A 22,524-nucleotide genomic window follows, 5' to 3' on the forward strand; every position below is an offset into this window, starting at 1 on the left:
CAAAAGCAGGGCTCGTTCTGTCGGGGAGCATCATTCGAGTTTCCTCCTGTCAAATCTGCCACGTCTCAACGCCAGCACAAATATCGGGTGCTCCCTGATCGAACCGGTCTCAGTTTATTGTTTCTCTTCCTTTCTCTCGTGGAAACTCGATCCGTGGAGAAGGTTTCAAATAAAGCTCACTCCTCCCCCCACCCACTCACCCAGCTAATAAGTCTTCAATCTGCCGAACTTGTCGCTCACGTAGGTGATGCAGTCGCATGGAATAGGGCTTCTTTCCTGTGTTTTTACACAGAGATACTTCGCCGTATGCAATGTTTTACCCAGAAAAAGAGGGATAGTATGCAAGGTCTACATTCCACCCACCAACTTCAGAAGTGTTTAATAATGTGAGAACCACTTTGTGCTCATCTGCAACGCTCTGTGTGACAATCTTGACGTGTTATTTGTGTGGAGAATCATGCAGTGTGCGTCCAAACAGTGGCTCAGGAAGTAAATGCAAAAACACCTCCAGTATAGAGAGGATTTCTTTCTATTTTTATATGGATTTATTTTAAAATCATGCTAACAAGTCTTCTTTCATAAATCAAGAAGAAGCAAACATAGCACTTGGTTATCATCAACTTTACTAATCGTTAAATACGATGGATTTGTCCCAGAATAAGGAATAAAAGTAACTTGTATGTAAAATTGAAGCAGTGCACCAAATACAACAGTGGGGGCAAAACGTGGCAAAAACTCACCAGCAAATTTTTGTTGCTTTTGTTTTGTAAATAATGTAATTGATCAAAAAAAGTTCGAATTTTCAAATTCCTTATGTGTCGCTTATCTAATTTTTGAGAATTTTTCCCATTTCGGTCCTTTGAACTGCATCGCAGTCCACAAGCAGTTAAAAATGTACTACCTCCAAACTCTTTGTCAAAGCAGGAGAAGGCAAGAAAGTTTCCCAGATTCTGGAGGAATGGAGTTAATTGATGACTTTTTATAAATGCCTGAATTCATGATCATCCTTGTGGGTTACTGTAGTAAGGAGCTCCAGCTCAATTATTTGAATGTTTGACCTCCAAACTGAATCATTTCTCTGCCGCTGTTATCAATCAGAAATTCAGGGGGAAACTGAAGGCAAGAACATATCTCAGCCCCGCCTCAAGCCTCAGACGATTTTAAAACCCTTTTAGACCCCCTCGAGGAGTATTTTCTAGAGAATTGTTTGAATGCAGTTGCCTGACAGTCCTGCGCCACTGTTTGGATGGCAGAAGTTCCACAAAGTGGGAGGACGCACCTTTCTGAAAGGTTTCTGTCAGTGTCAGCCTTCCTCCTATTACTTTCCTGCATGAAATAGGCATTCCTATGGAAGTGGTTTCCTCTCCAACCCTGTTCATTGCAGAAACTCAGCAGCAGCTGTCAGCTTAACCTGCAAATGAAGAAAAATAGAAGGAAAAATATATGCCAAATACATCCAGCGTAAGGTTTTATATGCAACAGCCATTCAGTGGAAACGACAGTCCCTCCTTTGCTTCCTTTACTACCCTCCCTCCGTCATCACTACAAGTAACAGGTACCAGGTTAGGTTCTTTTGTAGCGTTGGTTTCAAGATGTCAACATGATGTATATAACAAAGAAATGTGAATATGTATTTGTTCAGAATCAAAAAAAAAGTAGTGCTCCGAGTTTGTGGTAAATAACTACTCGCCTCCGTCACATTTTTATTTGATTTGATTTTCTACCTTTTTTTTTTTTTTTTTTTTTTTAATTTCTGATGATGTATGTATGTATATGACTATCAGTGAGTGCGTATGTATGTGTGATTAATACTGTATATCTGGTGTTCTCTAAGATGGAAGATGTCCTATATGATTCTCTCCTTCTTCTTCTTCTTCGACTCTTTTCAACCCTGCACAGTACCTGTGGGTGTTTCAGATGACTATGCCAGAGAATGGTTTTAGCGACTGCTGAATGTGATTTTACTGAGAGAGAAGCAGTGTGGACTGGCTTTTTGTACGGGTTAATTTAAAAAAAAAAGAAAAAAAAGGCCATATTATTTAATTTTCTCTGTTGTCAGAAGTTTAAGCAGATCTGGGAGAGTGGAGCCTTGGTTTTATGGAGAAGCATTGCCCAGTTGAGCTGGATGTTTTATTTCTTTCTAACTGTCTGACTGATGTAGCCTCTCTTCTTCTTCTTCTTGCATTCATCGGTAGTAAATGACCAAAGCTTCAACATGTTTCATGGACTCATATGCAAACCTCATCATCACTGGACACAACATAATGTAGCGGCCCCCTTTATTTGGATCTCTCTGCTGCTGCTCTGCGTGTTCGTCCCTCCTGTGGCCTATCAGCAGCGAGCTGTGTGATGTCCCAAAGTTAGGTCAGTTTTTCGAGACGTCTCCACTTTTTGCCATTGAGGTCTTTTGAGCCTGAAGTGCTATCACTCGTTTACAGGAAGAGAAAAAAAAAACATTGCAACCCTTAGCTATGCACCTTACTGAAACAAGCATTTCCTCACCTTGTAGAGTTAACACTGGAGCATTTCATTTCATAGATATTTACAGTCACAACAAAATAATTTTAAAAAAGCCCACTCGATATCTGATGACCTTCACTTCTTCTTTTTTGTTTTTGGTTTTCCATCAACTGAATACTTTATACCAAACTTGAGGTGCCTCGTGTATATACTTTCTGCAGTAAAGATTGCTCCTTTGCTGTTTAACAGTAATAACCTTGTTAACCAGGGTTTTTTTAAAAACCTTTTTTCAACTTTATAAAAAAAATACTGTATAAAGAAATGACTTTTTTACACACGTAGACGTTTAATCAGATTATTCCAGGAATTTGCAAATACAATCTAATTTTGCACTTTATATCAGATTTACTTGGAGTGAAAAGGCCATCAGTAACTGTCTCAATCAGATCAGTATTCAGAGATAGGACGTGTCCCCTGAATGTACCGAGAAGAGTTAGTCTTAGTACTTTAATTTGAACCTAAACAACTTCTCAGGTTCTTTGTGAAGAACTTGCCCGTAGTGGATACCCATTATCCCAAAAAAATCCTGTCTGTGTCTTTCTCTGACTTGCACCAACCGATCCTCAGTGTGAATACTATGCTAATCATCTTCAGGTGACGTCCATCCCCAGGCGTACTGTTAAAAACCTCCCTCAGCTCAATTCGCACAACATTCCTGCTCATGACCGCTTTCTCCAAACTCTTTGCCATTCGCTTCCTTTTTTTTCTCTTCACTGCTTTATAGGTGTCATTAATGCAGCTGTGTTTTCTGTCTAAGCCACAGTGGTGACCTGACATAAATGACGGCACACTAACTGTCCCTCGTGTTTTGCTTGCCTCATGTTTTTTGAGCTGCCTGATGTTGAGTATTTAGCAGGTTCCGTCTAATGTCTGGTGTGGGTAGCCAAGTTCACGACCTTTAACATTTTATTCCACAAAGCAAAAGTAGGCTTTTATCAGCTTATACGTGTTCTCACTCATCATTGGTCCAACATTTGTGCACCACTTGTACCTCTTTTCCACCAAAACAGTTCAGGTCCCTGAAGCCTCAGTTAAACAAGCCTAGAGACCGGTTGGTGACACCCTGACAACCACAGGTTGCTAGGGAAAAATCTTTACTCCCCAGCTGGTTGGCAGGTGGTGTGTGGAGGTGTAATTAGCTGTATTGAGGTATGTGTTACTGCACCGAAAACCTTGCAGTTACTTTGATTGCTACCAGATTGTTGCAGTCGCATTTAATTTGCATGGAAGACTTGAACTACTCGCCAGAAGTTAGTGAAACTGTGAAGAGTGCAACACAAACCAGCAATGCAGACCTTTGCCTTCAAAGTAAAAGTTGCACCTTTTGAAACATGGTGGTTGCAGTGATAAGGTGCAGCTTTTAATTTCAAGGCAAGCGTTCCGTTTCCGGCTTGTGTTGCATGTTTTCATGTCTCTCTACCGCTCTCTCAGTAGGTTGTAGACAAGTCTGTGTCTTCCATGTAAACTGTGAGCAAGTTTTTGGTGCAAATCTCCACCAATCACTCACCACCCAGTTGGGGAATACTTTTTTCTCTCTCTCTCTCTCTCTCTTCCCCCCCCCCCCCCCCCCCCCCAGCAATTGGTGGTTGCCAGCAGTTTTCCAGCCCTCCTCTAGTCCTGTGTGAGCCTTATCCTAAGATAGCAAGATTCCTGGGAGAGGCTACCACAAGAAATTCCTAGTAAATATGTCTCCTGTTATTTCCTTCTCATGGAACTTATCCCACCTTCTGCCGTGTAATTCTACCTACTGAGTTGGTGGTTCGGTGGAAACCAGGTCCAAGACTGTCTGTAGTTTTTATAACTCCAACTCATTCCTTATGGAGGTGTTCAAAACTTTTAAAAAAACTACCACGCTATCAGCTGTCAGGTATTGTAAGCGCTGCCTTATTGGGTCTGAGGTTGGACATGGTTCATAGGCTTGTAATTTACTCACCACTCTGTTGTTTTTGGGGGCGTTGATGCTTTCTCTGGAGAATTTCAGTTAAAATAAAGACCAAGGTTCCACTTTCTCCCTTGTACAAATTAATATAAATAAATATATATATAAATATATATTATACATTTTACTCATTTTGTCCAGTTTTGTATATTACACTCATGTAAAGTTTGTTTTTAAAGAGGCATCGGAGCAGCTATTACAAGACAATATGAGTGACAATGTTCATCTGGGAGAATTTTATGCATGTTATATTTTCTCCTCTTCTTCTCTCTTTGTCTCTTTTAATGCCCCTCAACCCCTCCTCTTCAGGTGTGTAACGTGAATATAAAGAAATCTACCTTTTCTTTGGAATGTTGTAGACAATCAGTCTCAGGCCGGGTCCAGTCCCTGCAGGGAGTGAGAGCCCTGTAGGCTAACAGACAAACAAAACTTTCTTTTCTTTCTTTTCTTTTTTTTGTTTTTGTTTGTTTGACAATTAAAAACTCTATTTGCATCTACTGGAAGTCTAAAATTTGGAGGTTTGTTCATTCATATGTTCGTGGCTGCTCAAGTTTACACACACACACACACTTCTCTACTACACTCAAAACACAAACACCTCGTGCATTTGATCCCTCTGCTTTTTTTCCAAGGTGAGGATGCCAACCTTGAGGAAATGATGCTTTGACTAACAAATCTATAACATCTATGAATGTGGGAATGCAACACATTGCAATAAAAGCACCATTTGAAATGCAGCGTGTCACTCCTGTATGTTTTTTATCTCCCAGAAATTGGAAGGTTGTTTCTGAGATTTTGCTAAACCAGTTTGCAGATGATGATCTTGTTTATTAGCCCATACTACCAGTTACACTAATGAACCACTGTGCATTTAATGGAAACAAAGAGTTAGAGAGAGCAAAATTGCATTAAACTAGGGCATGGACGTGCAACTTTAATAATAAAATAGAAGTTATTTAGCATTGTGACAGGAAGAATGAATATGGTTTTCTAATTCTGAACCCCACTTATAGTTTGGTAACAATGGTATCATGTTACTCGTTACAAGACGGTCGTCTTCATGTTTACATAGACACATCGTGGACATGAATGTGGTGGTAATTTTGGACTTTTATTTCTTTCATCTGTTCTTTTTCCAGGGTGAAATTATAGTACAGCATATATCTTTAATGGCCTAAAAATTTAGAATTATTCACACAAGTTTGGAGAGAGAGAAAATCCAAAATAAACTCACAGGGTCAAATGTATGCACATTTTAATAAGTGGTGCAGGGGGTTCTACAATGTGTTTTTTAGTTTGGTCAAGGTCTATTCTCGTTAGTGATAATATTTGACTATGACTGGTAGTTTCTCTTTACCAGCATAAAAAGTATATGCTTGTTCAGTCCAACGACTTTTTTCAAAATCCAAGGAACTCTGTGAGGATCTAAGAATTAGAAATGTAGATTTACACCAGTTAGGAACGTTTCTTGGAACCATTTCTAATTGACTGCAGAATCCAGCATCACCAGTTTAGAAAAAACTGTGCGAAATTTATTCAGATGTGTGACCACCTTGCTAAGGTGTGAAAGAAAACCCTCAGATAAAAGGAAATTGGTTAGGTTGTTCAGGAACTACTAAGGCTCAATTTTGCCATGAACTGGAATACCAGCACCACTGTGCTCAGTGGACTGAGAGGGTGCAGATCAGAAAGCAATGTTCAGTCTGTAGTTAGAACCTGCAGGTGCACTGTGGCTTCCTGCCATAGTCCAGAAACATGCATATAAGGTTAACTGGTGATTCTCAACTGCCTGTGGGAACATGAAAGGTTGGCTCTTTTTTGTTAGCCGTGTGATAAGTCGCTAGTTTCTAGTGAGCTCTCTTGTCTCTAAATACCCAAACTGTTCATATATGATCAACCCATCACAGGCCAGACTGATTGCAGAACTTCTGTGTTGGACTTAAGTCTCTCCAGGACCTCAGGGGCTGACAGTGGTCGTTGACCATTTCTTCCAGCTCACTCTAGTGAATCAGTGAGTGTTGTGTTGAATGCTGTTTGTGTGGCAACATCTCTCTGTCCTATTTCTTCCTTAACATCTACAAAGTTATAGGAACTTTACAACATTGGCAACTGTTAAAATAACAATTTAATCTGGTATTTTTCAAACATCTCACAGGTATGATTTCACTTAATTCACGGTATATAGTAGAATAACTTACGAAAACAGGAAATGATACTGCTCTGTGTGCGATCACTGGTCACATCCTCTTACAGCAGCCGTAAATGACAATAGAAAAAGGCAGTAAAATAAAGTGGATAAGATTGCACGCACAAATTGCTCAACATTTAGCCGACATAGATACTGAAGACTGAAGCACATGAATGATGACAACAGTACAGTGCCAACCAAACAAAATGTTTCAGACAGAAGCTACAAAGCTGGCCTTATTTAAAAAAAAAATAAAGTTATTTTTTTTAAAAAGCAAGACATTACAGTTTGTGTTGCTTTACCACAAGGAAGAAAAGAGCAAAGTCAATGTCTGGTAAAGTTCAACAGACGTGGGCGTATTACTTACTGCACCTCTACAATCACATCATGCGTTTACAAAGGCATTCATTCGATTTTAACTTTAGGCATCACCAATAGACCCCTGACAGGAGGCATGCTGAACTTTGTGTCTCTACAAGTGTGTCTGGCAGATGATGTCGTCATTTGCTTTGATGACTTCTTTGTGATTTTGGTAGGCTCCTTCTTCAATGGGTTTCGTTGGATGCTTGTGTTCATGGTACTCCACTATCGGGTAAGTGATGGCGGTGACCACCAGCACGGCCAGCACGATGTACAGTTTATACTCCAGGCATAAGAACGTGCTGTAGGCGAAGGCGATGACAAAACCCAACGACTCCCACATCCGGTAGTTTGCAAACGCCGCCTCTTTTTCCCGCGGGAAGAGGATGCCATAAAGAGCTGTGAGACAAGGGGGTAGGGGCGCCAAGAGAAGGTAATTAAGTCCAGGTAATAAAGGCAGTGACTGCCAGTAAGGCTTATAGCCTTTATTTCTACCTGTAATTGTTTCTGCAGCTGTAAATGTCTTTTTGGGCTGGTTTTAAACTCCTGTGTCTTCAGGTCATGTTACAGAGTAATGCCGGGGTAATGTAACAAATTACTGTCTCCAATAAGTAATTAAGTAATTTACTGCGTTGCATTTAAGAAAAATAACACGTTTTATTTAATACTTTACTTTTTTTGAGTAATGACCCTTATGGCACTTATAACAATGGATTTAGTTTCTATGTCTGAAGAGCAAAGACAACATACAGTGTTTTAAATAGCCACCAGGGGGCGTAACCTGTGTGTGCAGAAGGACTTTAAATCCTATGAAAGTCTAGAGGAAAACCACCTTCTGACTGAGCCTGTAAACACTTTCCTGATAAGTCACGCTTGTGAGTCATACTGAATGAATTTTAAAGTTCATTTTGTTACCATCTCTGTCTCCACAGAAAATTTAGTTTACACTGGTTTAAGGTTCACGGTTTCAGAGTGCACGCTGCAAAGCAGCATCTCAGGGGAGAGCCAGCAACAGCATGTTATCTTGAAGGGGAGATCAGCTAGATTTTTGCTCATTTTAAGCTTAAGTTTGTGGTTTTTTAACTAAAAAAAATCAGAAGGCAAGACAACATTTCTAATTCAGTCAATTGCACATGCGTGCATTATAATGAAGGCAGACTGTTACTGAAATCCTCATTTCTGGGTGTACCTGTTAGTTGCCCCAGGTGGGCTGATTGGGTTTCTTACCATTAGTCTGGGTTTGCCAGATAGCATCTGACAAACCCCACAGAGCAGGAAACACAAAAAACACAGCAAGCTGGTCACGATGAGGCCTCCAGTATAAAAGAGCAATGATGCAGCTCAAGTTTGTCAGTGCAGCTGAAAGTGGAAAGGAAAATAATAAAAGAGGCAAGAAATGTATTAATACAAACATCAACAACAAAACAAAAACAGCAGTGAATGGTCTTTAATTATTATATTTTGTTAAAAAGGTTTTACCCAGGGCAAAGAGTGGAGCTCTTCCAGTGTACCGGGCGATTCTCCCAAAGAGAATTGAACAAAGGGAATTGGAAGCTCCAAAACACATCATTACAAAACCAACATAATGGATCCCCAAAGCACAAGTCACATAGTTCTGCGAAGAAACACAGCAGACATTTATAAGGCCTCACGTCTTATCATTATTGCTGTTGACAAAATTGGTAACACCTGGATAAGCAGTGGGCTGTGTGTGTGTTTTCAAAGAAAGTGTTAGTTCAGAGGAATGAATGGCTTTCCCAGGGCAAATCAGCATCAGAACAAACTACAAGGCTTCTGGAACGATGTTCTTTGGAGAGATGAAACCAAAGAGGAAACGTTTGGGCATAATGTCCGCTATCACGTTTGGTGAAAACCAAATACAACACATCAGCACAAACACCTCATACCAAGTGTGAAGCACGGTGGTGGAGTGGTAATGATTCTGGCTTGTTTTGCACACACAGGACTTGGGCACGTTGCTGTCATGTATACTGAAGTATTCTAGAGTCAAATGTGAGGGCATCAACCTGACAGCTAAACTAGGCTGAAACTGTGTCATGCAACAGAACAATAATGCCAAGGACAGAAGCAAATCTACAACTAAATGGTTAAAAAAGAAAATAATCAAGGTGCACAATCAAAGTCAGACCCCAACCCAGGTCATTGTTGCTGACTTCAGTTAATTGGAGATAATGTATCTGTATTCAGGAGTGGGACCACACCTCCCTACACACCCCTTCTGGTCTTCCATCGATATATGACCCCCCAAGTCAAGCTGTACTGCGCTAATAATGAAAAGATCTAAAAAATTAGGCTAATATATCAAATCCTTTTATTTAACTATATGACTTAATGAAAACTGCACTAACACCTGAAAGCCTTCATCTTTTGGAGCTCTCCTTACCTTGGTGTACTCCCCTGAAAGGAAGCTCTGTTCAAAGCCGCTGTACATGGTGAGAGGGATGAGTGTCACCAGCCTCCAGTCCTTCAGGAGCCTGAATGTTGCCAAGAACGTGTGGCAAAACGGCTGCTGGCTACCACGGAACTCACTGGCCTGCTCGCGGTCGATGTTGTCCAGAAACACCGCCACGATCAGGATGGCCAGCACACCCACGCCTGCCACACACAAAGAACAGTGATTCAGAAGACAGCTGCAATATGTTAGTCGCACCATGGCAAGCGGTTTTATGGTTCAAAGTTTGGCTGATTGCTGATTAGCTAACACCCTCATTCAGGTGATTGGAAACTTTACCGATGTAGCTTCCGACGAGCGTCCACACCAGTTTCTGCTCAGGCCTTGTGGTGTTCCCATAAGCAGTGACATTTAGGCCGCAGTCGGCTGCTCCACAGCTTTCCAGCTGCTCCTGAGGGATGTCAACTGTCAGAAAAATATACAATTTGTTTAAGCAAATATATCACGACCAACAGAAAGAATTCAGAGAGAAACATGATGCAGTTGTGGTTTTTGTTTTGTTTGCACTTTGCTAAAAATGATAATAATATTCGCCCTTTCTGTTCATCAAGGATGATTCAGTGTTACCTTACAATGTAAAGCTCTTTAAGGCAGCTGTTAAATTTAAACCCACAGCTGAAGTGTGAACGAAAAATCACTGTTTTCCTTGTTTATGTGCTGCGCATGCTAAGAACACGTGCGGGTGAAGTAAGAGGCACATTTTATAGCCCAGCTTTTACACGCTCACTGTAGTCCTTGAAACATCACAGTCACGCCTTTTCTTGACCTTGTGATGTTTTCCACCAAGGTCAAGGAGACGGCGCTAGAAAAAGGTGAATGTCTGACCCACGCTCATTGGTTCATTCTGTATATGCAGCCTTGGCTCTCCCCTTGTTAGCTGTCAGATTGTCTGTTTGCATTCAGTTTGTCCTCCTCTTGTTCCTCACGCCCCCCTTTGATTCATGTTTTGTTTGGAGTCAGTGTGTCCCTGTTTTCTTTAACTTTTTTCCTTATTTTGTTGCAGGGCTCAGACACTAAAATCTTTACTTTTTCTTTGATCTAACTCAGTCCAGTGTCCCTAAAATACCAATGTTACAAAAAACCTCTCAATTTTTTGTACTGGAAGTGTACTGGATTGTACTGGACACTTGGAATTGTCGTTTAGATGAGACTTCTGTTGAAAATTGTTGGTAGAACGGCCAAGTTTACTTATTTTAGTCGATCAGCACGTTTAAACTGTAAAACTATAAAGATTTTGTTGCTGATAGTTTAGTTTAAAAACGTTTGTATCTAAACAGTGTCCCAAAGTAAGACGGAAATAAAACTGGAATAAATGTCTCTGTGGAGTCATTCTTCCAAGAAAGTCTCCTTTTAAACTGATAAGCAGAGAGTATTGACGCCATAAAGTAACATACTGCATACCTGGCAACTTTAAACACACCTTTTCTCATACTGTCCTTAAATTGAACCATAAAATGATTGTAAGACATCACTTAGACCTTGTTCAGTGATGAGCTGAAGCTGGCAGCAACACAAGAGACCAGTACAATACACAAGAGACCAGTACAATACACAAGAGACCAGTACAATCCAAATCCATCAGGCACTACAATGGCAGAGCACCACATGGGCCTATTTGCTTGTGGACACTCACGTCTATGTCTTTGGTACATGTCAGCCTCTTTGGCTTGGTGTGGGTTTGCACACTTCTAGTTTGTCCCCAATTCTACAAACTTTGCTTAAGGAATTAAAAGTAACAGCAGAAGAAGAGCACATCTTCCCCTGCAGAGTGTTGTGGGTTTAAATCCAGGCCGGGGCCTTCCTGTGTGTGCATGGGCTCGTTCCAGGTATTCCGGTTCAAAGATATGAATGAGGTTAGGTTAACTGGTGGCTGTAGGTGTGCTTGCCCTGCAGCAAAGCGGTGACCAGTCCAGGGTTTACGGGACTCCAACGATTCAAGAGGCAGTATCGAAATACAGATGGAAGCTAAATGGTTTGTAATCATACATTTAAACTGACCAAGAGTTACTTAATGTTCAGCCTGAATTTTAAAGCCCTCCAGGTCTTGGAGGATGCACCTTCATTAGAGCATCACTGGCTACAACGTGATCTTGGCTGTGAGCTAAACTGCAGCACTGAGTCACCGAGCATGCTGGAAACACGTCGACAGGCTAAAAGACAAACTGAGTGTAACGTCTGATTCTGGCACAAATCTGAAGTTTCTCAGAGGTTTTGACGAAGCTACGCACAAGCAGCAGCCAAATTGGGTCATGTTGAGTTTCTAGGTTTGTAGCATTTGACTATAAAAACATGTCAGTCACTACCTGCACTGCCTTAAGCTAAACTTGCCAAATCTGAGTTTGTAAAACGATTTTTAAACCTGTATTTACATCTTTTTAAACTCTAAAAGTCAAGCAAGTTTTGAGGGGTTTGACTGTTTCTTGCAGGCGCAGCAGCCTCGACACAGACTGAGTTTATACACAAGTACCTGAAGAAAAGATTTGTTAGTGTAAAACTCAGATATGCAGGATCAGCTGCTGTAGGTGCCGTGATTTAGTAACATGTCAGAGTCTCTAAAAATAATTTCCAGTCCAAAGCCAGAGGGCGATGTCACTGTAGTGACCTCTATCCTTTATATATGGTCTATGGTTCAGCTCTAAGAAAAAAAATAGCAAAGCTGTTTTTGTTTTCAATAGAAAGTGTGCATTAAACATGTGATTTGATATTTGTAATGGCGGTTTAATACTGCAGGGTTTGTAAATGGAACAATGCCGATAGGCTTTGCCCATCGAATGAGAGAAAATACTTCATAAATAATACTTTCAAATGCTTGAAACCCCGCTGCACACGTACAACATTTCAATGATAAATAAGGAAAATGTGGCAAAATGTTGCACGCTGTTTTCAAGCTAACTACTGAGGAATTAAACTTACTGGTATAAACAAATAAAACTGCACACTGCAACCCCAGAAAGTTAACATTGTACAACTTTCAATGCACAATTAATGAGGCAATTAAACCACTCCTGGTTCAATTTAATTAAAATGTGACCACTTTTCTGCTGCCTACCAATAGCTGTGTCCTGTCCAAAGATGAGCGAAGACATCAGGTTTCCCCAAACAGCGGAAGACTGAAAGATGAAAAAGAAGATGCCGAAATAGTAGTTGATCACGTCAGAGCCCTTTTTGTTCTCTTTGGTGGCCTGCGCGTTCCCAGAGATGGTCAGGTATGTGCATTTAGCCGACCACAGAGGAGAGCCACCCAACCCCAGGATCACTGAGGTGGGGATGAGAGTGTACCTGTGTGAGAGAGCAAAACAACACTTGGTCTCAGCTTCAAGACTTTTTATTAGCCAATGAGGTTATTGGACAAGACGTGTTGCAGTTGGGCATCTTATTACAAAAATAATCTTTAATAACAGACATTTAAAAAATTAGAACCCCAATTAGCCTCATTCATTTATTGTTTTTAATTGATTGTCTGGTTGATTACCATCCTGGGTAGAGGTTTCCAAACGAGTAGGACACGTAGCAGGCCATGCTAACCACAATGGTCCACTTACAGCCCAGGTTTTTGATCATGATGGGAGGGAGAAACATGGAGGAGACGATGATGGAGGCGTAGACGACGCTCAGAGAGGCCACGCCCATCCCCTCCGCTGCATTCAGACTGCTCTGCACAGAGAGCAGAAACACTATAAGTGTTGATCAGAGGTTCAATGTTATGAAGTCGACTGCACTATAATCAAAAGAAAACAGTTTTTTCCAAAAGTAGACAAATTTGAGTATTTTTTATATGCTCAAAATATTTTTAAATATAGTGAGCCGGCGGATTTACACACAGAATAAGTGTTTAAAATTCGTGCTTGGACTTTTGAGTGATGTAAGGATTGCACATAATGCAGCACTGTGTATAAATAGTGATGTTTCCCAATCTATGTCTTATAAGCTTTGGGAAACACTTTGAATTATTATTACTGTTACACTGACCTACATACTGATAATTACATAATAATTACACAATATCAGCATCAGTGTGTAAAGCAAGCTGATCATTAAAGGTGGCAATATTGGTGTAATATTATGTAAAGACTGATTGTGATTTGAAAGTTAATTAGATTTCATTCATGATTCTATTTGTATAAAATATTTATTTATATGTATATATATATGATTTATGCCACGTGCTTATAACTGTCAAGTTTTTTATTTTATCTAGAGTACTTCTAGTGTGTGCACAGATAATTATGTTTAAAGTAAACAGAAAACTGTTTAATTTACACTTTACTTTAAAACTGTCCAGCTCTCAACATACAACAGAAATATGGAATTTTTGTAGATATAATATGTACGGATGTGAAAGTTTTTATAGTTTATAACAAATTCAGGTATTTAAAATATGTTATGTGTTCATATATTTATGAACACATAACATATATGTTCATTTTTATGTAGAGTATGTATGGATAATTGCCACATTATCCATACATGCATATTTATTATATGCGTATAATCTAAATAAATAAATACAAATAAAAATTAGAAATGTTTTGGTTTTTGCTCGTATCATTTTTATAGATAGAAAATCCTATTTTTATGTTAAAAATACAAAGAAAGTTCTGTTACTATGAACCCCTTAATTTCAAACAAATGTTGTAATACAGTAATTGCAATTGCCTCTCGCCCTATGGCAGGTGGTAGAGGATGGATGAATGGATTGTTATTATTATAATATTAGTAGTAGTAGTAGTGATAGTAGTAGTATCAATATATTATGAGTTATGCGTGCATGTGGAAATACAGAAATGAAAAGATTTTTCCAAATTAATCATACATGTGAAGAGTGTGAAGTTTTACCGGGAAAAGGAAAAAAAACCCTACAATTATTAACATACTATGTGCACCATTAATATTATACCAATATTTATATTTGTTAGTACCATTGTATTGTTCAGCTGTGATATAATAGTCAAGAAAATAACAATAAAATTAATCCAGAATAGATTACTGGCATCATTTGCTGACTATAGGTATGCAATGGTATTTAACATCTCATATTCAGTTAGTATGAATACATTCTTTAAAGCTCCAATAATGATTCAATGAAATCCAGCGCTGACTGACAAACATGACCGGTAATTATAGACATATGGAAAACTTGTAAAGTAAATTGTTCCTTGGTCCTTTCAACTGTGGAAGGAAAAATCACTCCTTTTTTTCCCTCCTTAACAAGCAGTAAATTGTAAATCTTCCACCTACCTGCAAACTCTGCAGACCTCCATAAGCCGTGAACAGGGACAGAAACCCAATTGAGACCACCAGCACATTCTTGAAGTTGCGGCTGATCATGGCTGCTTCTTTAAAAGTATATTTAACAAAACAAAAAACCTTCTCAGAGCATTAACCTTTAAAAAAAACAAAAACCAAAACCAAAGAAAAAGAAGATAAGTTAGTTTTTTGTATTTGTTTTTTTGTTTTGTTTTTTAGATTCGTGGCTTCATGCAGCAGCTGCACAGAGTGAAGTCAGAGGTAGCTCACTGCTGAAGGTATTTCTGATAAACCTTTACACTGGAAATAACTGAGAACAAAGTCCAGCCCTCTCTCTGTCACACACATACGCCCATACACCCACACATTAAGCATGTTTTTGCAGACAACTATATATTGCATTTCTTATCATGTTGGCCTCAAAATATGGTGCAATTTGCTCACATATCAAGCTCATATATCAGACTGCCCTTCTTTAAATCCTGCACTTTCTCTGAGTCATCGCACATGTTTTGGCTGTAATTGTTGATCATTACTACTTTAAAGCTTCCTTCTTCTCACTCAACCCCTCTTCCTCCTTCTTTTTAGTTTCTTTTAAGATTTTGAATCCAGACTCATTGTGTGTACTTACACCATACATACATACAGGAGCAGTGGCCACAGAGCAAAGGTTTACAGTGTGCTATCTCTCATTCTTTACTTTTATGAACGTACAAGACATCTTTTGCTTTTCACAGCATGACAGCTTGTTGGGGTTTTTTTAAACAGAAAACACAGGGACACCGCAGTCCCCTCTGTTATCTCAGCTGTACCCAAAGAGAAATAAACTCCAAACCAGCCAGTGAGTGCACGCAGATCATTTAATTTGAGTAGCTTTTGGTGAAGTTTTTTGTGACTGGTGATGGTCAGAAAGCTGCTTCAGAGGCATCTGGAGTGATGCGTTGGGGCTGATTTGACGAATGAAACTTCTGTCTGTATTATCTGGTGTTTATTTAAAGCTATCAGAAGGGATGGCAAATTACAGGTGGAACAGTTTGAGACTAATCATATGAGCCAACTCTAAGAAACAGCTGTTTGAGACTCTTCATATCTCTACAGATAAAGTGTTGGGTGGTGTTGGCCTAATGAGGACAGATGTAGGTCACACACAGCGCTGCACAAACCTGGAGCTTTTTCACAGCTTATTGGATATCGGGCTATCACGGCTTGGATATTGGGAAATATGCTTTCTTGCCTGTGTTCTGCAGAGGGACTTGTCTGGCTCTGTCCTAAGTTAAACAGGTTTTTCAACCCTTTTGATTTACCTGAAGGACTGCCTGCAGTGTGTGTTTAGTCTTGTTTCTAATATTTTAAGGTCCTCAATACACAATACAATACACACACACAAAAACATTATTATAAAATGTTTGGGAAGAAGCTTGGCTTGGTTAAAAAGCTCCCAGTTTAGATCAAAATAGACCTTTTCTCCAGGCCTTATGCCAGATGGCGACAGCTGTGTCTACAAAAAGACTTGTGATCCTATAGACGTCTGCGTGAACACGGCTTTCTGTCTTTGTAAACACTTTAATGCTGAGTTTATGGGCTCAGTCATTCGTTTTGGAGCATGCTGAATAAAAAATGATGTTTGTTTTGAAAATCTTTTCCATACTGTGTTTCAAATTGTAGTATTATCTGTGGTATAAAGCCACACGCTCACTGGCATTGAGCTGTCAATCACAAGTCACTGACTTGACTTTGGTTTAGTTGGGGAGGGTGGGGGTGGGGGGTTCAAAAGACGCACAAGAGTTTGTGAAACTGTCACAATAAGTCATTCAAATTTTTCCCCTTATGCACGTCTTTTTGTGTAGGAGAGCATGAAGCTGTAAGATTGTCCACTTCATGTCACAGGTGTACTCACCATGGCAACCACACACCAACACACGTATTAAAAAACATGGCAGCCATACAAATTGTACAAATAATGTGTGAAAGTCTGTGATGGGTCTGACTTCACCACCACCACCTTCAACCTCTGAGTCAGCATTGGCGCTATGGACAGGCCTTGGGGGTCCTCAGATGAATTCCATTGATACACTTCAGCAATAAGTTGCACTGATTCATATAATTTAGGCATGAAAAGCTTAAAAACTCACATTGCTGATAACTTATTAAATAAGTCAATTTAATTATTTGGTTAACAGCATTCACACCAGCATGACTGAGGAGGATGCTGTGTGGATGGGCCCATGCATGAGACTTTTTAAAACTGAAAAGAGTTCATTCATCAGGTTGTGCAGATAGTTTTAAAGCATGACCTTACCCGAATATTTCAAAACAAACGGAAATGTGTTGAGGATATTGTGCACCACAGTAAACTGTCTGTTTGTGTGTTCACTGATAAACTTCTGCACTGAGAGAAAAAGTCTCATGTCTGGCTTCACTTTTGCAATGTAACTGGGGTTAAATTTTACATGCGATTTGGGCAGGGGTGTAATTTCCAGGGGGGTTAGGGGGGTTATGACCCCCCCAATAATCAGACCCCCCCCCCCCAATAAAATTATGAATTATCTTGCATAAATAGGCTGTTGATTTTCCCCACTCATTTCAGTTATTACCATCAAAATAGTTGCATGTTTAATCATCTGGGAATTTACCCAGATTTATTTATTTATTTAGACAGAGACCTTGACCCCCCAATGTTCAGCACAAAGTTACGCCCATGGATTTGGGCCACAACCAAAAACTAACAATAAAAAATAATAGTGTAAAATCTGTGCCCAGTGTGTCCAGCCCTCCTGTGTTTTAAATGCACTTTAGAACAGCACGCAGCAAAACTACATATGAGCGGGCGGAGGGAGGTTTGGGGTCTTCACTCACCCCCGTTCTGTTAACCGTCGGGGCTGGGGGGCTGGGAGGAGGTGCTGGCTGTCAGATTGGTGTCTGGGATGCGGGGCCTCCCTGCTACTGCAGATAAGGAGGCGGTCTGCTTGCCTCCACCCCAGAGAGAAGGGTTACATCTCCTGGGTCCGGGTAAGGTTTGCCCCTCTGGGGGCAGGGGTACCCGGAACTGGGATATAGAGAATGTTTGGGGTGTGTGAATGTGTGTACAGTGTCTATTTGTGTCTGTCTCCATGTCGGGTGAGTGCCGAGTATTTGTTTGTGTATATGGGGGTGGGAATGCACGTTTGTGTCTGCGTGCGCCTGTTCGTCTGTGTCTATATGTCGGATTGGGTCTTAGACTCCACCTCTCTGGGAACATCTCAGGCTCTCCGAGGTATGGAGGCCTATCTCCCCTCACCACACTCCCTGCCCGTGGCTGATGCTCTCAGACGTTGGTGTGTTGGTGGTTCTTGGTGTCTGGGGCTGGGCGCTCATGTATGTACCGACTCACTCCTGGTGGTCGATTGGAGTGGCCTGGCGCCTGTGGCCCGGCTGGGCCCCTTCCGGGGGGTGGGGTGCCCTCAGGCCTCTGGCCTCTGGGCCTGAGGCCCGGTCCTCTCTGGCACAGCTGGCTGCCAGCAGAGCCCGCGGGCACATCACTGCAACCTCCTCTGGCCTCTGCTCCGTGGCTGCTGGGTGACCTCTCGTTTGGGGCTCTCCTCAGCTCTTCCCAGGAGGGTGGCACGGTTGCCCCTGTGGTGGTCCTCCTTGGGTCCTTGTACTCTGGGGCCTCTGGATGTCTGGGGCCTGGATCTCCTCCATACCTGCCTCATGCCCTGGGGGACGGGGCTATGGCTCCCCACACTCCCTAGCAGATCGTTACATGGAGAAACCTTTTGAATACAAGCGTGCTGATCCACACGGGTGTTCACAGACACAAACTACACCTTTCTTGGCTGCTACCTCAAAGCACATTGTGCGCTGTCGATCTTGCGTGCTGCACAATAACGTGTAATATTTAGTATCTACTGTTATCTACTGTTAGCTAGTTTATTGTGATGGTGTTGTATTTATTATGTTACTCTTTTTTGTTTGTTTTCTCTCCTTTTTTTTTCTTATCTCCATACAGGTGATCCAGGTGTTTTGTTTGTTTTTCTTTTTTTCTTCCCTCCTTTCTCACCATCTCTTCTCCCCTCTATTTTTCTTTCTCTCCCTCTCTTTCTTTCATTCTTTCTCCCTGTCCTATCCCCCAGTCATGTCTGTCCCGTCTGTAACAACCGAAAATCAAATCAAATAAATACATAATTATAATAAAGGTCAATCAAATGGACCAATATGGCAAGGCCATGATGATCCACTCGGTAAAGTAAATCCACTTGGCATCTTTCTTGGCCTTCAGACAACAATTCTGATGGCTAAAGATCCAAACAGGACAGGCAAAAAAAAAAAAAAACAAAAAAAAAAAAACATCTGTGTTCAGTGAAAGAAATGAATAGATCATTTCTTAATAGGCCGTGACTGTAACATTTAACATAATTTCTCTGCCCTCTGGAGAGAAAAAAAACCTCTTTAAAATAAAAACTATGAGAGAAAAATGACCTGCTGAAAGTGAATGACTGTGAGTGTGACTCTCCACGTTCCTCCTTGTCAGCGTGAAGGTTCAGAGTGTGAACTTTATGGCGGGTGACAAAGTACTTGAAATCTGTGGACACTTTAAACAGTTGTTTTTCATTTTTGAATTATATAAAACTATTTTATAGCTTTGTAAAAGAAACCGAATTGTTTGGCATGAGTGCTTAAACAAATCGAGAGTTTCTGATTGCTGTGACAATACAAATGAAAACTGCGCGTCAGACTTTATCCAAAACAGAGGAGCTCGTTAAACTGCGGCCTAACGTCGGATAATTTGGTCTTGTTGAGTGTCATAATCTGAAATTATCATGAAGTGATAGCCGTTATCACATTTGTTGATTATGGTGAGAATATCTTGACTTTAATGCTTTCAAGTGGAAATGACTGAGTGTGAGATCACGCACTGATTAGTTTAGGGCTTGAAAAGAATCAAAAGTCCTTCCCAATAAACTGACTTTTACTACGCGCAGATTCTCCACTAAATAATAAAAATTATGCAGGGCTGGTGCAATTACGTTGTTATGCTGCAGTTTTATCAGAGATCAGATCTGTCTTTATGGGCGTCTTATAGATGATCCACCCTGTTCTTTAGACGCAGTTTGCTGTGACTGCATGTTTTTGTTTGGATTTACATCATAAGTAGACTTTCTTCCCTGTAATATCTGATTGATGTTCATCATGTAAAATGAGCGACTCGAGGAAAATAGAGAGAAGTTATTGTCTGAATGCATGCAGCTATTAAGCTGAGGTAGTGATGAAAGATGAAAAGATCCCGAATGTACATAAAAAAAAAACTTTTTTTCTTAAGTTATTTAAGTCATTAAGTCATTGTTTTCATTTAGTGTTAAAGCCCAGGTTTTTTATGCATTTAAAATGATTAGAAAGCAGTTTTTCGAAAAACAAAGTACAGCCTTCCTGCTTTCAAACACAGTAGAAGCAAAAAAAAAAAAAAAGCAGTTAGGTCCTGATGATCAAATGCATCAAATGCATCCACAACATTTGTGTCATAATACTGAACATGCTGAAATGAGCTGCCAGGATAAAGCCCCTTCTCTCTACAAAGAGTATGACTACATGGCTGAACAAACCACGGGCCTCTGGAAGAATTCCCTTTATCAGTCCAAAGAGGAGATGTTTGACCATAATGTACAAAACACATCATATCAGCACAAACACTTCATGACTGGCTCAGTGGTGGAGAGGTGGTGATTTGAGCTTGTTTTGCAGACACAAACCGGGGTTGTATTCTAGCATTCTAGACTCACATGAGAGGCCATCAGCCCGACACCTGGGTCGTGCAACAGGACAATGATCCCGAGCGCCGTAATAAATCTACAATAGAATGAAAAATAAAATAATAAAATAAAATAAAAATAAAATAAAATAATCAAGGTGTTGCAATGGCTCAGTCAAAGTCCAGACCTCAACATGATTGAAATGCTGTTGCAGGACCTTAAAAGAGCTTCGCACAAACAAATGCCCCAAACTGTCAACGAACTGAGGCAACTTTGTAAAGAGGAGTCCGTCACAAGTCCTCCAACAATGCGAGCAACTGATAAAGTCAGAAAAGGTGGATCTACGAGAACTTCATATGCTGGTTTCTGTTGGGCCTGCAGGAATGCTCACAATTAAATAAAAGTATTTCATCCCTGTTGTCGGGACTGTTGCTTTTCAAAGTTATATTTTAAAGTGAAAAACTTACAGATAAACAAACAAACAAACCAACTCTGTAACAAACTGTCCAGGAAACACTAGGGATGCACTGAGTCTAGTTGTCTTAATGTAGATGCATACATTCCCACACTCAGTGTTCATTAGCATGCATATAATCAAATCAAATGCACATTCAGCAGGGGTACAAACTGCACACTTAAAAAGATACATGTGACAGTTTTTAGCAGTGGTTGGGTATGAGATCATGTAGACTGAAAATTCGGACAAAGCTTGTGCTGTTTGATCTAAATCTGGCCTGCAGAGGCAGAAAAGTGCTGACCTGGTCTGTTTTTATTCATATGTGGAGCGCTGTGACCGATGAGACTGTTACTGGTCTACAGCTGTGAGGCCGTGGATCTCAAACCTCAGGACCTCTAACTGCACACAGAAATCAGACAGAAGTCAGTTTGTATCCAGACCTTTAAGGACACAACTGTCAAGCTTCAGAGGAAGCAAATTTATCTGCACATTGTCGCTTAAAATGAAAAATGTAAAACTAAACATTAAAGCTGTTTTTGGTAAGGATAAAGGTGAATTTTCCTTCATTTTGAAGAAATGAAACTCGGCGGGTCAAAAGTTGAACAACCTGCCATGAAGGTCGACTAAGGAGCTCTGGAGCAGGAGCATAAACTACCTACACATATTTATAAACAACTTCCATTAAGAATGACCCATTCACATAAGGTCCAAACAATACAAATGTATGTCAGCTTGACTATATTATACCTATACCTATTTAACAGTTTAACATGTTTAAGAAATCTTTCATCTCTGGATAACTTGAGGGAGCTGGTGATGATTAGTCACCACCGCTGGACGGTCTGTTTGATAAACTAGAGCTGAGCTTCAGCTTAATCTCAAAGACGTAATCAAAGCTGCTCATCGAGTGCAGCAGCTCTTTAAATCCCGCATCTTCAGGACTCTATGTGAAGTGTTTTGAGCAGGCTTTCCAGCTTTTCAGCAGCAGGGTTGTAAAATAAGCAGAGCAGTGGATCTGACTTCACAGGAGGAAGTTTGCATGTCCCATGTTCCTGGGTTTCTCTCCAGGTCTTAATAATAATACTAATAATAATACATTTTATTTGAAAGCGCCTTTCAGAACACTCAAGGACACTGTACACAACAGAATAATAAAAACAACATAAAAGCAAGCAGTTTACACAATCATAAAAGCATAAGACATAAAACAAATTAAAAATAGCAGAGTGGAGAGGTTACGTGGGATAAGCTATTTTGAACAAGTGAGTTTTGAGTTGGGACTTAAAGAGAGAGAAGGAAGTGATATTTCTTAAATCAGGGCGTAGTGAATTCCAGAGTCCAGGAGCAGAGCAGCTTCTTTCCTGAAGCATGCACCACTCAGAAACTCTAAATTATCCATCCAGTTTGGGTGTTGATTAAAAACTAGCTAAATAAAACCCGTCATTTGTGACTTGTCCAGAATAGTTTTCTAGGCGACATAAAGGAGTGAAATTGTTGGTGGTAAATTCAACCACTAGATGGCGACAAACACACACAGATGCGCACAGAGCAGGTTCGAGTTTTGTCGTTTTCACATCAGTTTAGTTTCAATTTACTGAAACTTACATGGTCCGC

At 40.3% G+C, this 22,524-nt stretch overlaps 1 protein-coding gene across 1 annotated transcript; it reads right to left on the reverse strand.

Moving 5' to 3' along the window:
* Positions 1-7,119: 7,119 nt before the first annotated feature.
* unc93a (unc-93 homolog A) lies at positions 7,120-14,808 on the reverse strand. Its single transcript, XM_063496289.1, has 8 exons — positions 14,719-14,808; positions 12,953-13,134; positions 12,530-12,759; positions 9,760-9,885; positions 9,412-9,623; positions 8,487-8,622; positions 8,235-8,366; positions 7,120-7,406 (listed from the first exon to the last, which is right to left on the reverse strand). Exons 1-8 carry the CDS (start codon positions 14,806-14,808, stop codon positions 7,120-7,122), a joined length of 1,395 nt encoding a protein of 464 aa, XP_063352359.1.
* Between the last annotated feature and the right edge of the window lie 7,716 nt (positions 14,809-22,524).

The sequence above is a fragment of the Pelmatolapia mariae genome, linkage group LG15 (genome assembly GCF_036321145.2).
Source record: "Pelmatolapia mariae isolate MD_Pm_ZW linkage group LG15, Pm_UMD_F_2, whole genome shotgun sequence".
NCBI lineage: Eukaryota > Metazoa > Chordata > Actinopteri > Cichliformes > Cichlidae > Pelmatolapia > Pelmatolapia mariae.